The 17,057-nt window shown below is 34.3% G+C and overlaps 2 protein-coding genes across 3 annotated transcripts; both read right to left on the bottom strand.

Annotated features, from left to right (window-relative positions):
- Positions 1-1,591: 1,591 nt before the first annotated feature.
- Positions 1,592-5,191, bottom strand: LOC111291812 (cysteine-rich receptor-like protein kinase 42). Its single transcript, XM_022883856.2, has 6 exons — positions 4,253-5,191; positions 3,831-3,944; positions 3,369-3,719; positions 2,813-3,050; positions 2,470-2,614; positions 1,592-2,378 (listed from the first exon to the last, which is right to left on the bottom strand). The coding sequence occupies exons 1-6, from the start codon at positions 5,028-5,030 to the stop codon at positions 2,016-2,018; spliced, it is 1,989 nt and encodes a 662-aa protein (XP_022739591.2). The 5' UTR covers positions 5,031-5,191; the 3' UTR covers positions 1,592-2,015.
- A 1,804-nt stretch (positions 5,192-6,995) lies between these two features.
- On the bottom strand, positions 6,996-15,810 carry LOC111291811 (polyribonucleotide nucleotidyltransferase). 2 transcript variants are annotated; one of them, XM_022883854.2, is made up of 16 exons: positions 15,460-15,810; positions 14,566-14,721; positions 14,317-14,487; positions 13,268-13,393; positions 13,026-13,187; positions 12,763-12,882; positions 12,353-12,490; positions 12,097-12,259; positions 11,862-11,987; positions 11,559-11,689; positions 11,040-11,259; positions 10,848-10,931; positions 10,303-10,382; positions 9,742-9,885; positions 8,572-9,264; positions 6,996-7,569 (listed from the first exon to the last, which is right to left on the bottom strand). In XM_022883854.2, the coding sequence occupies exons 1-16, from the start codon at positions 15,787-15,789 to the stop codon at positions 7,465-7,467; spliced, it is 2,949 nt and encodes a 982-aa protein (XP_022739589.2). In that variant the 5' UTR covers positions 15,790-15,810; the 3' UTR covers positions 6,996-7,464. The 2 variants fall into 2 exon arrangements, with proteins under 2 accessions (XP_022739589.2, XP_022739590.2); XM_022883855.2 differs by lacking the exon at positions 12,763-12,882.
- Between the last annotated feature and the right edge of the window lie 1,247 nt (positions 15,811-17,057).

The following is a 17,057-nucleotide window of genomic DNA, read 5'->3' as shown; positions in this document are numbered from 1 at the left end:
TAAGTTTGGGATGGAAAATTGCAAGCCAGTCAACACTTCTTTGGCTCAAAATGAGAAACTTATTAAGGAAAATGGAGCTAACAAAGCTGATGGTTCTATTTATAAAAGCTTGGTTGGTTGCTTATTGTATTTGACAACAACAAGACCAGACATCATGTATGCTGCAAATTTACTCTCTAGGTTCATGCAAAATCATAGTGAGTTACATTTTAAGGCTGCAAAAAGAGTGTTGAGATATGTCAAATGAACTAGTGAACTTGGAATTCGGTTCAAGAAGAATGAAAGTTCAAGATTGGTTGGATTCACAGACAGTGATTGGGCTGGCTCTCATAAAGACATGAAAAGCACTTCAGGCTATGTGTTTTTCATTGGATTAAATGTGTTCAGCTGAAATTCAAAGAAACAAGGAACTGTGGCTCAATCAATAGCAGAAGCAGAGTATATAGCTGCTGCAGCTGCTGTTAATCAAGCAATTTGGCTAAGGAAAATTCTGATGGATTTGAGTCAAAAGCAAGATGATCCAACAAAATTTTTTTGTGATAATCAGTCAGCAGTTACAATGGTTAAGAACCTTGCGTTTCATGGAAAAACTAAGCATATTAAGATCAAGTATCACTTTATTAGAGAAGTTGAAGCTGAGAATGAAGTGAAACTGGTGCATTGCAAGTCAAAAGATCAAATTGCAGATATTCTGACAAAAGCCTTACCAAAGGCAAGGTTTGAAACATTGAGGAAAAGTCTTAGTGTTTCCAGCAGAAATGCCAAGAATGAGTGTTAGTGTGTTAGTGGTTGAAGCAACTAGGTATGGCATTTCTACTGGCACTTTTGTAATAGGTTCTGTCATCTGATCAGTTTAAGTAACATGATGGATCTATGCATGGTGATCCATACTGTTAGACAAACAACTCTTGTAGTAGTTAAACAAACTTTTGTATGTTTAAAGCCTATATATTAATGAAATGAAGCTCATGATCTGATGAGCCAATTTACTTCAAGTGTCAGATTAGTTTTTACTGTTTTTTGTTCTTCCTCTGCTCTAAATCCTTCACTATTCCTCAATTTCACCACACATTCAAAGTGATCTTAGACCTTAGAGCTTACATAATGACAGCTGCCAAGAGGTAAGATCTAAGCCCAATAATGCTCAACAATGAAAAGTTGCTCTCCTGGAGATTCACCCTATGAGAAAATTACAAACACATCATAATTAACCATTTATCGAGTTTGGATTTGTCATAAATGTTAATCTTAAATGTAGAATTCAATAAAGCGAAACTAAATGTCGAGAGTGACATGTTTTTCATGTACATTATATGTAGCCAGATGGATGGATGGCAATAGAACCGACAAAAATGCCACGTGGCAAGTAAATGATTATATCACATCAATTATTTAATTCTAACCACCATCTGTTTGATTTGCTCTACAAATGTCATAGGATGAGCATCAAATGTATCCTAATCTTTCACTTTAATGCAACCAATTGACTAAAAGTAATATAGAAGCTCGTGCTTTGACATTGAAAATGAAATTTCCAAAAAAAAAAAAAGTCCAAAATTTTAAATGAAATTAAATCTTTAGGCAAATGGGTGACCAAGTAACTACCCCGACAACCTCTTTAACTTTTGGAATCCAAAGAGAATATCGAGTGTGACAAGAAATTACAAAAAATATATATTTATGAAAGCTAGAAGACAAGAAAAGGCTATGCTGCAAATTGCCCGCGGAAAAATTGATCTAACATAGATATCTACAGAGTTACGGTATGTTTTCTTCTCAAACGATTCAAACGGACAAAGCAGAAGATTTGGTTTTTTTTTTTTTTTTGTCATCCAACTCGAAGTCATAGTTAACCACTAACTGAACCTTCTATACATAGCACTTCATTATAGCATATGTGAACTCTCATCTGATTGCAACTTCATTGCTACCATGAGAGATCAACTGTTTCATTGCTGTTTTATATGCCTTGGAAATTCCTGAAAACCTGGTTTGAACTAACTTCTGCAAAATTATTATTGGGTTCTTGATGCCTCATCCGAACTGCGAGTCCTAGAAGACTCGGAGGAAGTACCAGAACCTTGAATTTTTCTCACTGCATTTGATATGAAACTATCTGTGCTATATGACCTTGTTGAATTTGTTGGTTCTAGCAGACTAGCATTTAAGAAAGGAGGCTGGTTAGGTGGAGGGATTTCACAATCTTTATCAGTTAGCATCTGAACTACTTGTGCCATTGATGGTCTCAAGGCAACTGAAGCTTGTGTGCATAACAGCCCAATTTGAAGCACATTTGGGGCCTCTTTTGCTGAAAAATCATCTCTCATGCAAGGGTCAATAGCTTCAGGCAATCTGTTTGATCTGTAAAGTGTCCAAACCTGAGGTTTAAAATCCCATATTAGAATTCTAATTTCATTTCATTCATGTTTCAATCTGAAACTTTTGTGAACAAAGAGTTTTGGAGCTTACTGTTTGTAGAAGGGAACCAGAGTCCTTTGTGAAGGTGGTATTCCTTTTACCACATACAATCTCAAGAACTAGTACCCCAAAGCTGTAAACATCCACTTTCTCTGTAAGTTGTCCTCGAACAAGGTACTCAGGCGCCATGTATCCTCTGCATGAAAATTTCATATGAAGTTCTTAGGAAACTTCAATAAAGATCTTAATGTGTTACATTATGTTGGATCCATGGTGTAGATTTGGCTTTCATGTGGTACTGAATCAACTTTGTACCAATGTCATACCGATGAAATGCATTTGATTCTAATTAGTTGTATGAAAAAGCAATCAGATAAAGCTTTTCTCAACTTACAGTGTTCCAGCAACCCCAGTGCTGAGATGACTCTTATCAGTAGCTAAACATCGTACGAGTCCAAAATCAGCAATCTTTGGATTAAGATTCTCATCTAAAAGAACATTGCTGCTTTTAATGTCCCTGTGGATTATCCTTATTTGAGATGCTCCTCCATGAAGATGTGCTAGACCTTCAGCTGTTCCAACAATGATATCAAACCTTTGCTTCCACTTCAGAAGGTTTGCTTTCTTCTCATCTGCATATGAAAGCAAAATCACCAACATGTTTGAAGTAGGCACAAGAATTTAGTTATTGTTTCCCACATAGGTATGCTTGAAATCTCCATGCAAAGTAGGATTGAAATCGAATGCAGGGGCCAGGGCCTGATTATTTGAGTTACAAAATTTTGGTTATGTTCATTTGACAGTGCTTTAAATCTCTCAAGCCTTAGAAGGGAAAGCTTCATAGTGTTGCCACCAACAATGGATTCAAAGTTTTGTCAAGAGAAATCTAACTAATTAAGTTCATAAAGAAAGAAGGCATGTTGAATCATGTAAAAAGAGCAAGCAATTACCAAAAATGAAGTGATCAAGGCTCTTGTTCGGTACATACTCATAAACCAGGAGACTCTCTGGGCCCTCAATGCTACAACCCAGAAGCTTCACCAGGTTCTTGTGCTGAATTCTGCTGATTAAGTTTACCTCATTAAAAAACTCATCTACCCATTGCCTGGTATTGTATATCAATCTCTTTACAGCTACAGTTTTCCCATTTGGAAGAATCCCCATGAATACTGAACCAGCTCCTCCTTGGCCTAGTTTCCTTGACATACTAAAATAATCTGTTGCCTTCTCAAGAGTTTCATAGTTGAACTTCAATCCTGATCTGTCAATTCTTTTCGAAATCTGGCCGAGATTTTTGAGCTCTAGAAAATGCAATAATGGTTAATGGATCAGAGGGCTAAAGGAAAAAATTGATGCTCAAATGTTTGAGATGAATGAAAACCATTACCATAAGTCTCATACAGAGATTGTACCTTTTTTCCTCTTTGATAATCTTGCATAAGTAGCATAAATTGCTGAAAGAGAGAGCATCAAGAATGCAGATGTTGCTGAGACAATTGCTATAATGATTGAAATTCCAGAAAAACCTGGAAAATGTAAAAAAAAAAAAAAAAAATCATTTCAACCAGGAGAGAGGACAGAGAAGACAAAAGGGAAATGGAAATTTAATAAAATAATTTAAAATGAATTGCAAAATCTACTGATGTTGGAATTTATCAGTCCTTTTCTTACCATGATCATCAAACTAGCAGAATATATTAGCAAACAAGGAGAAAAAATCAAAGAAATCACATTAAGCACACTTCATTTCAACATAGATTCAATCCATTTTCACATTAAGAACAAGAGTACAACAAATCTTGACAAATCAGAATCTTCAAAAAGACAGACATACCATGATCATGCTCTGCCTCTGTCCCTTCATTATAAAACTTCTTGGTCGAGTACCTCAAATAACATCCAGTATTCATCCCTCTCCCTTCCTTCTTTGGCACGCAGCCTCTGACGGCCTTTGCCGCCTTCTGCAGGCACTGTCTACACCCTTCAGCTGGAACACTTTTCCAACACTGTGCCAATGCATACACTCCATCCACCTGCTCCACCCCAAATCCTCCATTTCTCAAAGCAATCCTAGTCACTTTCCCAACTGCATAATCAACGTTCCTACCAAACAAATTCACCCTCTTGTTATTATCTTCACCGGACATTGTTATATTATTAGAGCTGCAGCTAACATTATCCAAACTAGATGAAACAGACTCCTGAAAAAAGCTGTAATTATCATAACGCAAGAAGCAGCCATCAAGAAAGATTCGAGCCGAAACAGAAGGAAGGCAACGTGGGATTCGAGTCCTCGAGGCTGCATAGCAAAGAAGGCAATCATTTTGTGAAAGGTCTTGATGACACTGAGCCAAAGCATACATTGGAGGTGTAGAGTTGAGGTGGTAGGAAGCAAAGTGGCTGGTGTTAATCACTTCTAACAACCCTTGCATCTCTTTAACAAAGTTTGGAACAAAGTTGGTTCCATTTGGTGGCTTGGAATTTCCACAGAAAAGGCCAGAGTTTGAGATTCTTGGATCAGAAAAGGAGCTAGAAACTAACAAAGAAAACACTAACAACAAAACCCATCTCCAGTATGGTTGTTTTAAGGCTGAAAACTGCATGGGATTCATGTTTAACCTTTTCTTTTTCTTTATTTTCTCTCCTTTTTGTGGGTTTTTTAACTTAATTTATCTGAAAGGTATGCAGAAGAAGGAGGAATATGAAAGAATATTGCCAAAGTAAGCTGTTGCTGTAGTCTTTACAGCCAACTTGGGAGCTCTCAGTACAGTTTTCAACCTCCTTTTGTTTGTCAACATAAGGCTAATTGATCCATTGGTTACTATCATCATTTGTTGGTTGAGTTTAGTGCAGATAAACTGGCTTGTATTGTTCTAATCAACAAGTTCAATATCACAAATTTTAATCATTATACAATTTTTGAAAGAAAGATTCAAATTCAACTCTTTTACTTGAACATAAAAATATCTATTTTTGGATAAATAATATGATTTCGTCTACACTTATATATAATGAAATGATATAAGAAAAATTGCACCAATTGAAACTTTCTTTACTTTTCTTCTCCTATAGGAAGGAAAAGATGATCCAAATAAGACAAAGGGTAATATTGATTTTACATTTTTTTTTTCTTTGCTGTTTTTGGAAGTGAAATTTGGGAGAGGAAGAATCTTCAAAATAAGAGAAGTGAAAAAGACAAATTTTGTTCAAAATTTAGGTACAGAGAAGCAAACAGCTCACCAGTCACCCACACGCATTCATGTTCTGGGTCCCTTTTGTATTTAAAGTCCAATCCACTTTGCAAGAATTTAATGAGTTACTAAATTTCAATGAATAACAACAAATTCACTGTTCTTTCCTGACCACTGCACTTTATATTTCGGTGAATTTATGCCATGAAACTTCGTTTCTTGTTGGAAATGTGTTGATCCAATTCAATAATACATTTTTTTCTTCCAAAAAAAAAAATTCAATGATACTGTTTTTAATGCTCTTTTTAACCAAAGTATTTGTCTCTCATAAATCACTCTCTTCAAGAAAATCATGTTATAAAGTCTATTTTGGCATCTGTGTCTATTTGATTCGTTCCTCATAATTCAATCAATGCTTACATGGAAAAATTGATATATATTATTTGAAAAAAAATCTTTTTTTTGTTTGTTTCATTTTGTTTTAACTTAAAAATCATATTGTTTCTATTCTAATAAAAGAATTATTAATTCCTTGCAAATGAAAAAAATAAAATACAATCTTCATATATCCTAATATGATTGGTAATTCAACTTGAAATTATCAAATTTCAACTCGATCCAATCTTATAGGATTAATTTTTTTTTAAGTAGATTTTGGGTCAAGTTTTAGGTAATCTTACCCCAATCCGATCTTATATATATGTATAAATATATTTTTTATTATTTATTTAATTATATTTATATATAATTAAATAATATTTTATTAATATTAAATCAGATAGAATCAATTATAATTATATATATGGATAAAATTAAATATAAAAAATAATATTTTAATATTAGATCATATTCAGATATTTAATATATAATATCGAAGTTAGAATGAGCAAAAATTTAACCCGACCTTTTTTCGTCTCTAGATCTGAACCAACAAAACTAAACAACTTGGAACTTAGTATTATAGTTACTAGATAGTACATGAAAGTGTTATTGTGCTGAAATATCACAAGTGCCGGCGTGAACGTGCCCAAGTAGACTCACATGAACGTGCAACAACGTCAAGTCTAGGGTCTGAATGACGGAAAGAGAAGCTGCATGGCGGAGAAAGGAGAGGAGGAAGGTGGGATTTTGGATTAATTGAGAAATTTTAATCTTTTGGTTTTGTTAGTTATAGTTTTCATGTGTTTGTGGCTATATATTTAGTAATTGTCGAATGTTTAGTTCTTATTTTTCACCGCCCATATAAGCCTTGTATAGTTGCAGAAATTGAGAATTTCTTTCAGATTCTAATCATGATTACAAGAATTTTGTCCAAATTTATAATATAAATAACGTTGGTGAATTTAACTCACAAGCATTTGCTATTGCTATATCATCAATGAAGGATTCTACTGCAGAATCAAGGAACCTAGTCTGTTTAGGAGCTGAATCAGAAAAAAGTTACAGCAACAAATTCCTCCCTGTTTCTTCAAATCGCCAGATTTATTTTTGATAAATGTTAACAAAACACAGGTAATAGGCTATCCAATCATCAAAATCACTGAGGTTAAGAGTGTGCAAACCATGTATCATACATTTTAACTATGATGGTTCGCCCGGTGGCAAAGGTTACCATTGCTTGTAAAGCTGGCTTCCTACCGAATGCCAGCATTCTCGGCATTTCCATAGGTTAGGCAGGTTGCGAAAGCTTCCTTAAGCAATTGCAGAGAACTTTTAATATCTGAACCATATTACATAGATGCACAGGCCTTCTCCTTACATGCTTGGTCAATAACGCTCCGTCACTGTTCAAGAATATCCGTCGACCACAATGCTTCACCATCTATGAGACATTCTAAGGTCTGTCAATGTGCTATCATTCCTCATCCACCAAAGACATTACCGGGACACCTTTACTTGTAAAACTTGAACATTGGACTTGCAACTCATCGCCTATATTAAAGTCCTTCTCGCCATTGGGCTGCATGGCAATCAAAATAAGGTGAGTTCCAAGGCTGATGGGAATATGATCACAGCAGCAACCACAACTTTAAGGTTTTCAACAAAAAAAAAGGTTCTCTCGAGCACTTGCATATAAAGGAGACCAATAAAAGGGAAAGATTTTGTAAGTTATTATTGCAATAAAACAATAAGAACCATCAAGATCAAAGTTAATTAGATTCAAGCATCCAACTCTGTCAAAATGCTTTATTGAAGATGATTATAACTTAGAAATGCGTCAAAAAAAAAAATAATGGAAATGGTAAATAACATAGATGTGCAGATTTTGAAATGATGGGCAGGATATATATAAAACACATAAAGAACTTTCTCAAACAGAATGCAAGACAAGCAAATAAATGCAATTCCATGCCCACAGAACTCAAATATCCATCCCAATCAAAATTTTGTAGAGATGGACTTGGACATTAGAAAAAAGACCTAAATTAATCAAACAATTACTAAAAGAGAGAGAGAGAAGAAATCACAGGGGAGGAGGATAAAGCAGATTAAGGAATTCAACTGAGTAGGCAGTTTCCTTAGTGAATTGATGACTTGAGAGAGAAGGGTGAGCATTCATGTATCAAAAGTAAATGCCACAGAAAAGTTTAAATGTCTATGTGTGTCATCCATGTTTTTCCATACAAAGTGTTTATAGGGGAAAAACAGAAAACCGAAATTTCCTTTTTCTTTTAGCATTTAGAAATTTTGTAATCAAAGTGCCATCCCTGGGATGACATGTGGCAGGCAAGATAAGTATTGTCAGAGTCAACTAACTAATAAAGAAGCTGTAATTAATTAACCAATGAGTTGATAAAGCACCTATCAAGAAAATGGAAGGCTCTTAGAACATTGGCATTGAAATACAGATGATAAGAACAAATTGTAGCCAGTCAAAAAATGAATAAATGGTGGGAGCATGGAAAGAGACAAGAACTTTCAGTAAATAAGCCAAAGCAGTATCAGACAAAAGGATACATACCTCAAACCTATACATGCCACGAATTCCACCACCCAAATCAAGAACTAAACCACGAGCACGAATTTGATAAATCTTTGCAGTAACCTTTGTTCCTAACTTCAGCTTTTGTGGTGTCATACGAGTCTTAACATCAGTTTCCTGGTCATTCAGATTATTCAGATTATTCTCACCTTCATCGTCATCTTTGGAAAACAATTTTTTCTCCCTTTCTATTCGAGATGAGGATTTTGAAAACAGACCGATAAGAGCCGAATCGGGCTTGTCATTGGAAGACTGGACTATTTTCAGCTTTTTATCCCTTTTCAAAGTGAACAATCGTATAGGTGCACTTTTGGAAGTCTTACTCAAACCAGCAGATTTTTCTTCCTCATCACACTCTGCAGCACTTCGAATTACTACTGCTGGTGGTGAAGATGCAGAAGGGTTAGATGCAGTATTCTCATTTTTGCTCAAACGCAACTCCTCTAGAGTAGACTTCTGCTGCTCTCCATTAGACACATTCTCAAGTGCACCCCAAATATTAGGTTCTTCTTTACTAACAGGAGCAGATCCTTCAACTACACTTTTTTTCTCAGATTCAGGCCAAGGTAAAGTTGCTTTACGAGACAATTTAATATTACCACGAACGTCTTGCCCTATGCACATCAGAGAAATTTGCTGGCCAACAGACACCACGTCTGAAACCCGAGACACCTGATGAAAGGATAAATACAAGTTTCGTGAGGCCTTCGATATTTACATAAAAGCTTTGTGAAATAAACAGTTCACATAAAACACCATAAACCCTAAGCATAACATATACTCTAGTTATTAACTGTTAATATGGATAATCAAGTATTTTGTGTTCCTGAACCATTATCATCTGTTTCTGAAAAATTTCAGGTTCTTGGCCGATCAAAGCAATTGATTATCAGATACGTTCATATTGGGAATTCTTATTAATAAATAACAAACCAATTTAAGAACAAAACAAAATGCAACAAGTCTCAAATCTTCAAATTAAAACAAAACACTAAGACTCTGAGTAACCAAGTACATGAGCCAAAAGAAGGACAAGAAAAAAATGCAGCTAAAATATAGGAATCAGAAAGGCAATCAGAGAAAGAAACTGATTGATAAAATCAACATGGCTGCTCTACTCCAAGCTACCACTACTGTTTTATCTCCTACCGGTTCATGTGACAACTCAGAAATGTGTAGCAGGCCTTGCTGTCCACCATTAAACTCCACAAAGGCACCATATTCTTTGATTGATGTCACAATGCCTTTATAGATTCCTCCAACCTCAATTTCACGGCCAATCATGAAATCAACCTGCAATGCACAAAGGATTATGCACTTAATTAGGATAAAGCATGATGAACATGCATGCTTATACTCTTAAATAAACTAGCAGCAACACAATCAAAATAGACAAAAATGCCTGGCATTCATGGAAAGAAAATTCAAATTTTAATGGTAAAAATGAGACAAATGATTCAAGCAGCACATACCAAAATTTCAAGGCATATAAATTTGAAAACAAATATCATTCCCCAGAAATTAGCTTACTTTAGTTAGTCAAAGTGATTACCAGTATTATAGTAAATTAAATTTGCTAAATAGTCTCCAATGACTTTTAGAATTTAAGGAGATAATAAAGACAATGAATAAGTATCAAAACTCTTGCATATATCTACAACAAACTAGAGGAATATTAATGTCAATTAAAATAATGAATACTATGAATACCTTATCTTGCACTCTCTCCATCATAGTCTGATTCTTAGCAGCTATAGTAATTGTTCCATCGCCTATAGAAATCCGTGCACCTGAATTTTGAAAAGCATTAACATGGTTATTGAACGAATAATGGTAGGCAAATGCACATATACAACTATAATTTGCAGTGAAAAAAAGTTAATCAGTAAAGTATGCAGGAACAACAGATGTCCGTCAATCATTCATGATTGAAAAGATACACTTAATCTGCAGCAACATGAAAAGCACAAAGACAGCATTAATGGGTGCCAAACAGAAGCTTGAGTCTAACGAAGAAGAAATCATCTTCATATCCAATAGAAGGGTGAAAATCTATTCCCTCAATGACTGGTAATTAGAAAGGAAATAATTGCAACATCCCATGTTACTTCAAAGAAAAGCATTTTGAATTAAGAAAAATGTTCATAGAATTATTCCAGAAAGAGTACCATCATAAGGGAAATGATAAAAAACTCAATCAAAATCAAATTACCTCCCCAACCAAATATAAAATGTTTTTCAAGTCCAACACCAACCTGTTTCCTCTTCAATTTTTCTTTTAAGAGAGCCTAGAGGTCCAATAAACCGCCGAATAGCTTCATTGCTAAACTTCAATGTAACTGCATCACAAAGCATATATCTTCAGTTGAAGTATAAGATCAGTAGCTGTTGAGTATCTCAGCTAGTTAAGTGCAAATAAAAAACTAACAAACATATCAGATTTGAACCTAGTCGAGGAGAATTTCTATAAACTTGAGTTCGCGGCACACTAATCTCTTGCTCCATGTGATCAAGAATTTGAAGGCGACCTTTACGAGCAGGCTCTAAACACTCGCATATTATATCTAAAGGAATTCCAGCAGGTTTTATATCCAATTGAATTGCTGTAACTCCATTCCTTGTCCCAGCGATCTTGAAGTCCATGTCTCCCAGATGATCTTCCAGCCCCTAGAGAGATCACTGTTTTAGTAAACTCTAACAACCAACTTCACATTATTGAGGTCACATTATCTTTTAAAACAACACCTTGGAACCATATGATAACTCCCTATTCCATAGTAGTAGAGGCACCATTAAGTAAATAAGAGAGTAAAGACAACAAATACCAGACATACAACCAAGGAAGAATAATGACAACTGTTGGTTTCTAACATCCATTGAAGGTGTTATTATTCAATAAAATAAAAGCAACCTAAAGATTTGTCCCATAAGCAACATGTCAAAATAGGTTAAGTAAAACATCTCACCAAAATATCAGTCAAAATACGGTAGTCCCTAATTTCACCAGTTGCAGGGTCTACATCAGTAACAAGGCCCACTGAAACACCTGCAACATGTTCCCGTAATGGAATGCCAGCATTCATCAAAGCCATACTGCCTGTATTAGGAAAATGCCATCATGCTAAAACATGATTAGTTTATAGCTTAGAGGAAGTAAATCTTACTGATCCATGCATACACATAACTATCAACCTGAGCATATATTAAGAAGATATAACATAAAATTACAAAAATGTATGACAGGAACTATATCAAGTTGAAAAGGATACCTCCACAAACAGTAGCCATTGATGTTGAACCATCTGAAGCCATGACTTCAGAATTGATGCGAACAGTGTATGGGAAATCATCTTCAGGAGGTAACATAGAAAGAAGAGCTTTCTCCGCAAGTGTTCCTATGGAAAAAGTAACAAAAGAGACAAGCATAAACCTCATCTAAACAGGTAGAACTTTTTTGCATGCACGCACACACATATTTTATAGTGATTAAGAAATTTGATTTACCATGCCCTACTTCACGTCTGTTGAGGCCAGCTCGTTTACCAACTTCATTGATACAAAATGGTGGAAAACTATAGTGAAGCATGAAGCGCTTTGTTGGAGGACCAACCAAAGAATCCAACCGTTGAGCATCCTCACGAGCTCCAAGTGTCACAGTACAAAGAACCTGAAATAAAACATCAAATATAAGCCCTATGTCAAAACAAAGGTCAAACCTAAACATATCTAGAAGTAGAGACAAGGAAAAATTTGTTTTAACCTGAGTATCTCCACGGTTAAAAAGAGCAGATCCATGCAATATAGGCAAATGGCCAGCCTCACAATATATTGGCCTAACTTCATCAAGATGTCTCCCATCAACTCTATATCCTTCAGCAATAATTCTTTTGCGAACAACCTGATATTGTATTCAACTTGAGACATGCCAACTTCAAGAGGTTTAAGAACAAGGATAGAAAAAATGTAGAAGTAACAAAATCATCCAATTACCAACTCCCTGGTTTCATTTTTAAGGTAGTAACCTCAATTTCCCGTCTATTCCTTGTCAGAAACTTATAGGTTACTCAAGATCACACGGAATGCCATAGTTATACTTTGTTAGATGGTCAAATCTTTTGTTAAAGCCAACAAAAAGAAGTAAATCTTCGTACAGCTTTGTCCACAGCTCACCTTTTTCCTGACAGCGTCCACAACCTTTGGCAGAACTTTTAAGCTTTGTTCATCACATTCTTCTTCTAGTGTGCTTTTTACGTCTTGTGTTATCTTCTCTAAAGCCTCCCCGCGTTCAAACTATATTATTCCAAATTGCCACAGCATGAACCTCCAGAATACATAAAAGAAAAAAAAAGAACTAACTCTAATGCATCTGTACCTATAAATACACACAAATATATCTAGAAAGAAAAAAGAGACCGAAGGAGAAATGCATTCACCTTGCCATAGGAAGGATCAGTAAAAACAGCTTCTATTGGTGCTTCGGCATGGTTTCTGACTTTTTCAAAGGTTTGTTCAGAGACCATAGATAATGTGTATTCCTTCTTTTGTTTGCCAGCTCTCACAGCCAGTTTGATTTGAGGTTCAAGATATTTGACCGCCTGAACCAATAAACCATCTTAATGCCATTTTCCATTAATTGATAGACACAACAAAAGTTTGTGACAAGCCTATAACTCACTTCTGGATGAGCCAGTCTTAAACCAGCTTCTAAATCTTTCTCGGAGATTTCACGAGCTTGCACATCTATCATCAAGGTTTTGTCCCTTGTACAGGCATATACCAAATTGAGATCACTTAAATTAAGCTGCATTACACCAAATATGCACTGATCAGAAGGAAGGAAAATTGACAAATAAAGTGTCATTGTCTGCAGATCTGCAGAGGTTTAAAAAGCTTAAAAAAAACTTCAACATAGGTTAGACAAACTCATAACAACCTTTCTCTCTCAAATAACATCAGTTAACATTGTGTGCATGATGCATTAACATTGTAGCAAAGGACCATCTAAGTGAGATCAGAGCAGAACCAAAGAAATGATAAACAAATTGGGAAAAGAGAGAAAACCATTTTTCTGCAAACGCAGACAAGTAATAGAAAGAAATATCAGGGAACATCAACAGAAGGAAAATTAAAGAAAAATAATCCTTTCTCCAGGGAAAAAAATTTAACCCTAAACAGGGGTTGCATTCCACATATTCTTAAACCCGTTAATCAATACCACGAAAGCACAGTCCGACCATACACCAAATATAATAATAGTATATCGTTCCAGAATCTAAGAATACAAGCAGTAAATGGAACCTGAATGAAAAAACAAACTACCATAAAAAAAATTGATGTAACCACATGCCACTGTAAGATCAGCTATATTTTCCCCTAGAATACCCCTTTTTAACTAGCCGGTGTTCCAATAAGTGTTTTAGCTATTATCCAGTAGAGACAAATGTTTCCAACCTGATGATATACTTTAAAGGAGAAAAAAAAATGATAACACAATGAATTAACAATTACCTAGCTAAACATTTCATACATATGCAAGAACGCTGCAATGAGATACCCCCAGGATGAGCATCTAATGACTAAGTTATTACCATATACAGGAAATGATAGATAACATTGCAATTACAATTGAGTCAAACTCTACACTTGACCTAAGACTACCTGTGATCATCATAGAAGAGATACTTAAATTGGTATTTGTAACTAAATAAAAGCATATGTTAATACCTCATCCATAGTTGGATTAACAATAAACTGCCCGCAAATTCTCCCTATCCGCACCACTCCAATGGGTCCATCCCATGGAACATCTGATAACATTAGAGCAGCAGATGTCGCATTAGCTGCCATCACATCTGGATCTTGTTCACCATCAGAAGAAAGAACACTTGCCATTACCTATTGAATCAGGCAATGTCAATCAAATGAAACTTTGAGATACATATACATGTTTGAATTTGAAAAGTAACATCAGACCTGGATCTCATGGTAAAAACCAGCGGGAAAAAGAGGCCGTATGGGCCTATCAATGAGACGACCACATAAAAGTTCACGTTCTTTTGGAGCACCCTCCCTCCGCATAAATGTATTTGGAATCACACCTTGAGCAAATTGCTTCTCTTGATAATCAACCTTACAAGAAGGAAAACCTAATGAGACCACATACTAGCCAACCGTAACATACACTCAAGAGATGTCTACCCTCCAAGAAAATCAAACTGGGAATTAAAACAGATTCATTAGAGTTCATTTTTTTTTTACTTTTGCAAGATAAAAGCTGTGTTTAGATACAAAATCAGAAAAATATTTTGTAAGAACTAAAAATGAATTTTCTAAATAAAGAAATACATGGTTTTACTTTTATATGAACAATTATGTTAAGTTTGATCTCGCATCTTAATTGTTCATCATAAATTTACTTACTACTGTTTTCTTTATATAACAACTTCTAATGAAGCAAAAAGTAAACAGTAAGAAACAAATAACAACTAAACACAGCCTTAGAAACCCAGCATTCATAACCCTTTAAAAAGCATCAAATTGTCTTTCTCCCCATAATAAGAAACATTAGTCACAGAGATACTAAGGCTGCATTTGCTTGATTCTTTTGCTATTTGCTGTTTTCTTTTTCTTTTTTTTTTGCCAAAAAAAGCAAACAGAAAGCAAAAATAATAATAATAATAAATGAATTGAAAACAAAAGCATCAACAAACGAAACCTAACTAATTAAGCAACCTTAGAACCTTGATATTGGAAACGAATTTAATAACAATGACCCAATATTACATTTAACCCCAAAATGAGAACTAAAACATTAAAAGTTTTCAAATTACTCCCAAATTAGAAGAGAAGATTGGATATATTACTTACAGTCAGGGGCAAAAAGTCTCGAACGGCGTCGCCTTTACCGGCAGCAATAGTGGACAAAACTTTGGTCTCTCCCATACCCAAAACGACAGCCCCATTAGCAAAACGAGCAATTTTACCCGTTTCAAGTGAAATTACCCGAGATCCAATTTCGAACTCTTCTTTAAACGACTCAAGAAACTTGGTCCCTGCCACAGGTGGGTTAGCCGGGTCGGACTCCGACGTGGCGACACCGAAACCGCCGCTGCAGATGTTGCGGAAACGGAGGGCACGCCATGTTAGGAGTGGGTTCGCTCTGACTCGAGCTTTGATGACAAGTGAGGACATAGCCATTGGATGAAAAAAGGTGGGTGCGTTTGATTTTTGAGGGAGGGTTTAGGGTTTAAGGGGGAGTGACAGGGGGCTTTGGTGGCAAAAAATGGAATGGCTTTAGGGTTTGATTTGGTGTATTGAGGTGTATTCTTACCATTTTGAGCGCAAAATTTTTTGTGAATAAATTTTGCGGCTGCCTCCCTCCCAAAATTTTTCGTCAATAAAGTAAAACATTGGGAAAATCTTTTTTTTTTTTGGTACATTTCTTTGTATATTTTATTCTTGTAATTAACACTTTACTAGTTTTTTCAAAGAAAATATAATATTTATAAAAAAATTTAATCTAATGCTATATTTGAATAAATATTAATAAAAATATATATATATATAAGATAAATATACTCATTGTTTAGATAGTTAAAATTAATAAAATAAATAAAATAAATTTTTTTAACTTTAGTTTCTTGATTTTTCTCATAATTGAGATATTAAAAAAATAAAAATTATAAGAAAAAACAAAATTTATTAAATTTTTATTTTTTAAAATTAAAAATGTATTCAAATAAAATAAATATTTTTTTTATTTTCATTACTTTTTTTATTTTCTTTTCCTTTCTTTGTTTTCACCTAAATTCAAACATAATCTAAAATAAATAGAAAAGTGAAAGTTTAGATAGGTTTTAAATTATTTTAAAAAATAAAAAATTATTTATTTTTGTGTTTTCTTCCTTTGTTTTTCTTTCTATCTCTCCACCTTTTATTCTCTTAATTTTATGGTTGAATCTATTTATTTGAGATTCGATTTGTTGTCAAATTTGTCAAATAATCTTTAAAAAAAACTAAAAATGATCTAAACTAGCTAAAAACTTGAGATGGATTTTCAACTTGTTTAGATAATTTTTATTTTTTCAAAAGTCATTTGATTAATTCGATATAAAAGCTTTGTCTCATCTTATTAAACAATCAAATAAGATCGAATTTTACCACACTATGAAAAAGTAAGGAGGGTAAAGAAATGCTACATGCCATCAATGTATGCAACATCTACACATGTATCGAAATTTCACTTTTTACATCACATTATCAAAATTTTTGTTTATGAGATGTTAGATCATATAATAAATTGTTACATAAATTAAAAATCAAGGTAATTTAGATTAAAATTTTTTTATTATTTAAGATACTATTTTAGATTTTTTTTCTATTAGTAATAGATTATACAAAACACTGTCCTTAAAAAAAAATTTATTTTAGTTTAGTTCGATTATATTAAATTTTGTTATTATTAA

Source organism: Durio zibethinus, chromosome 10 (assembly GCF_047325235.1).
Source record: "Durio zibethinus cultivar Kanyao isolate XHJ-2024 chromosome 10, ASM4732523v1, whole genome shotgun sequence".
Classification (NCBI taxonomy): Eukaryota; Viridiplantae; Streptophyta; class Magnoliopsida; order Malvales; family Malvaceae; genus Durio; species Durio zibethinus.
Note: the sequence above shows the minus strand (reverse complement) of the source record. Positions and strands in the feature narration are given on the sequence as shown.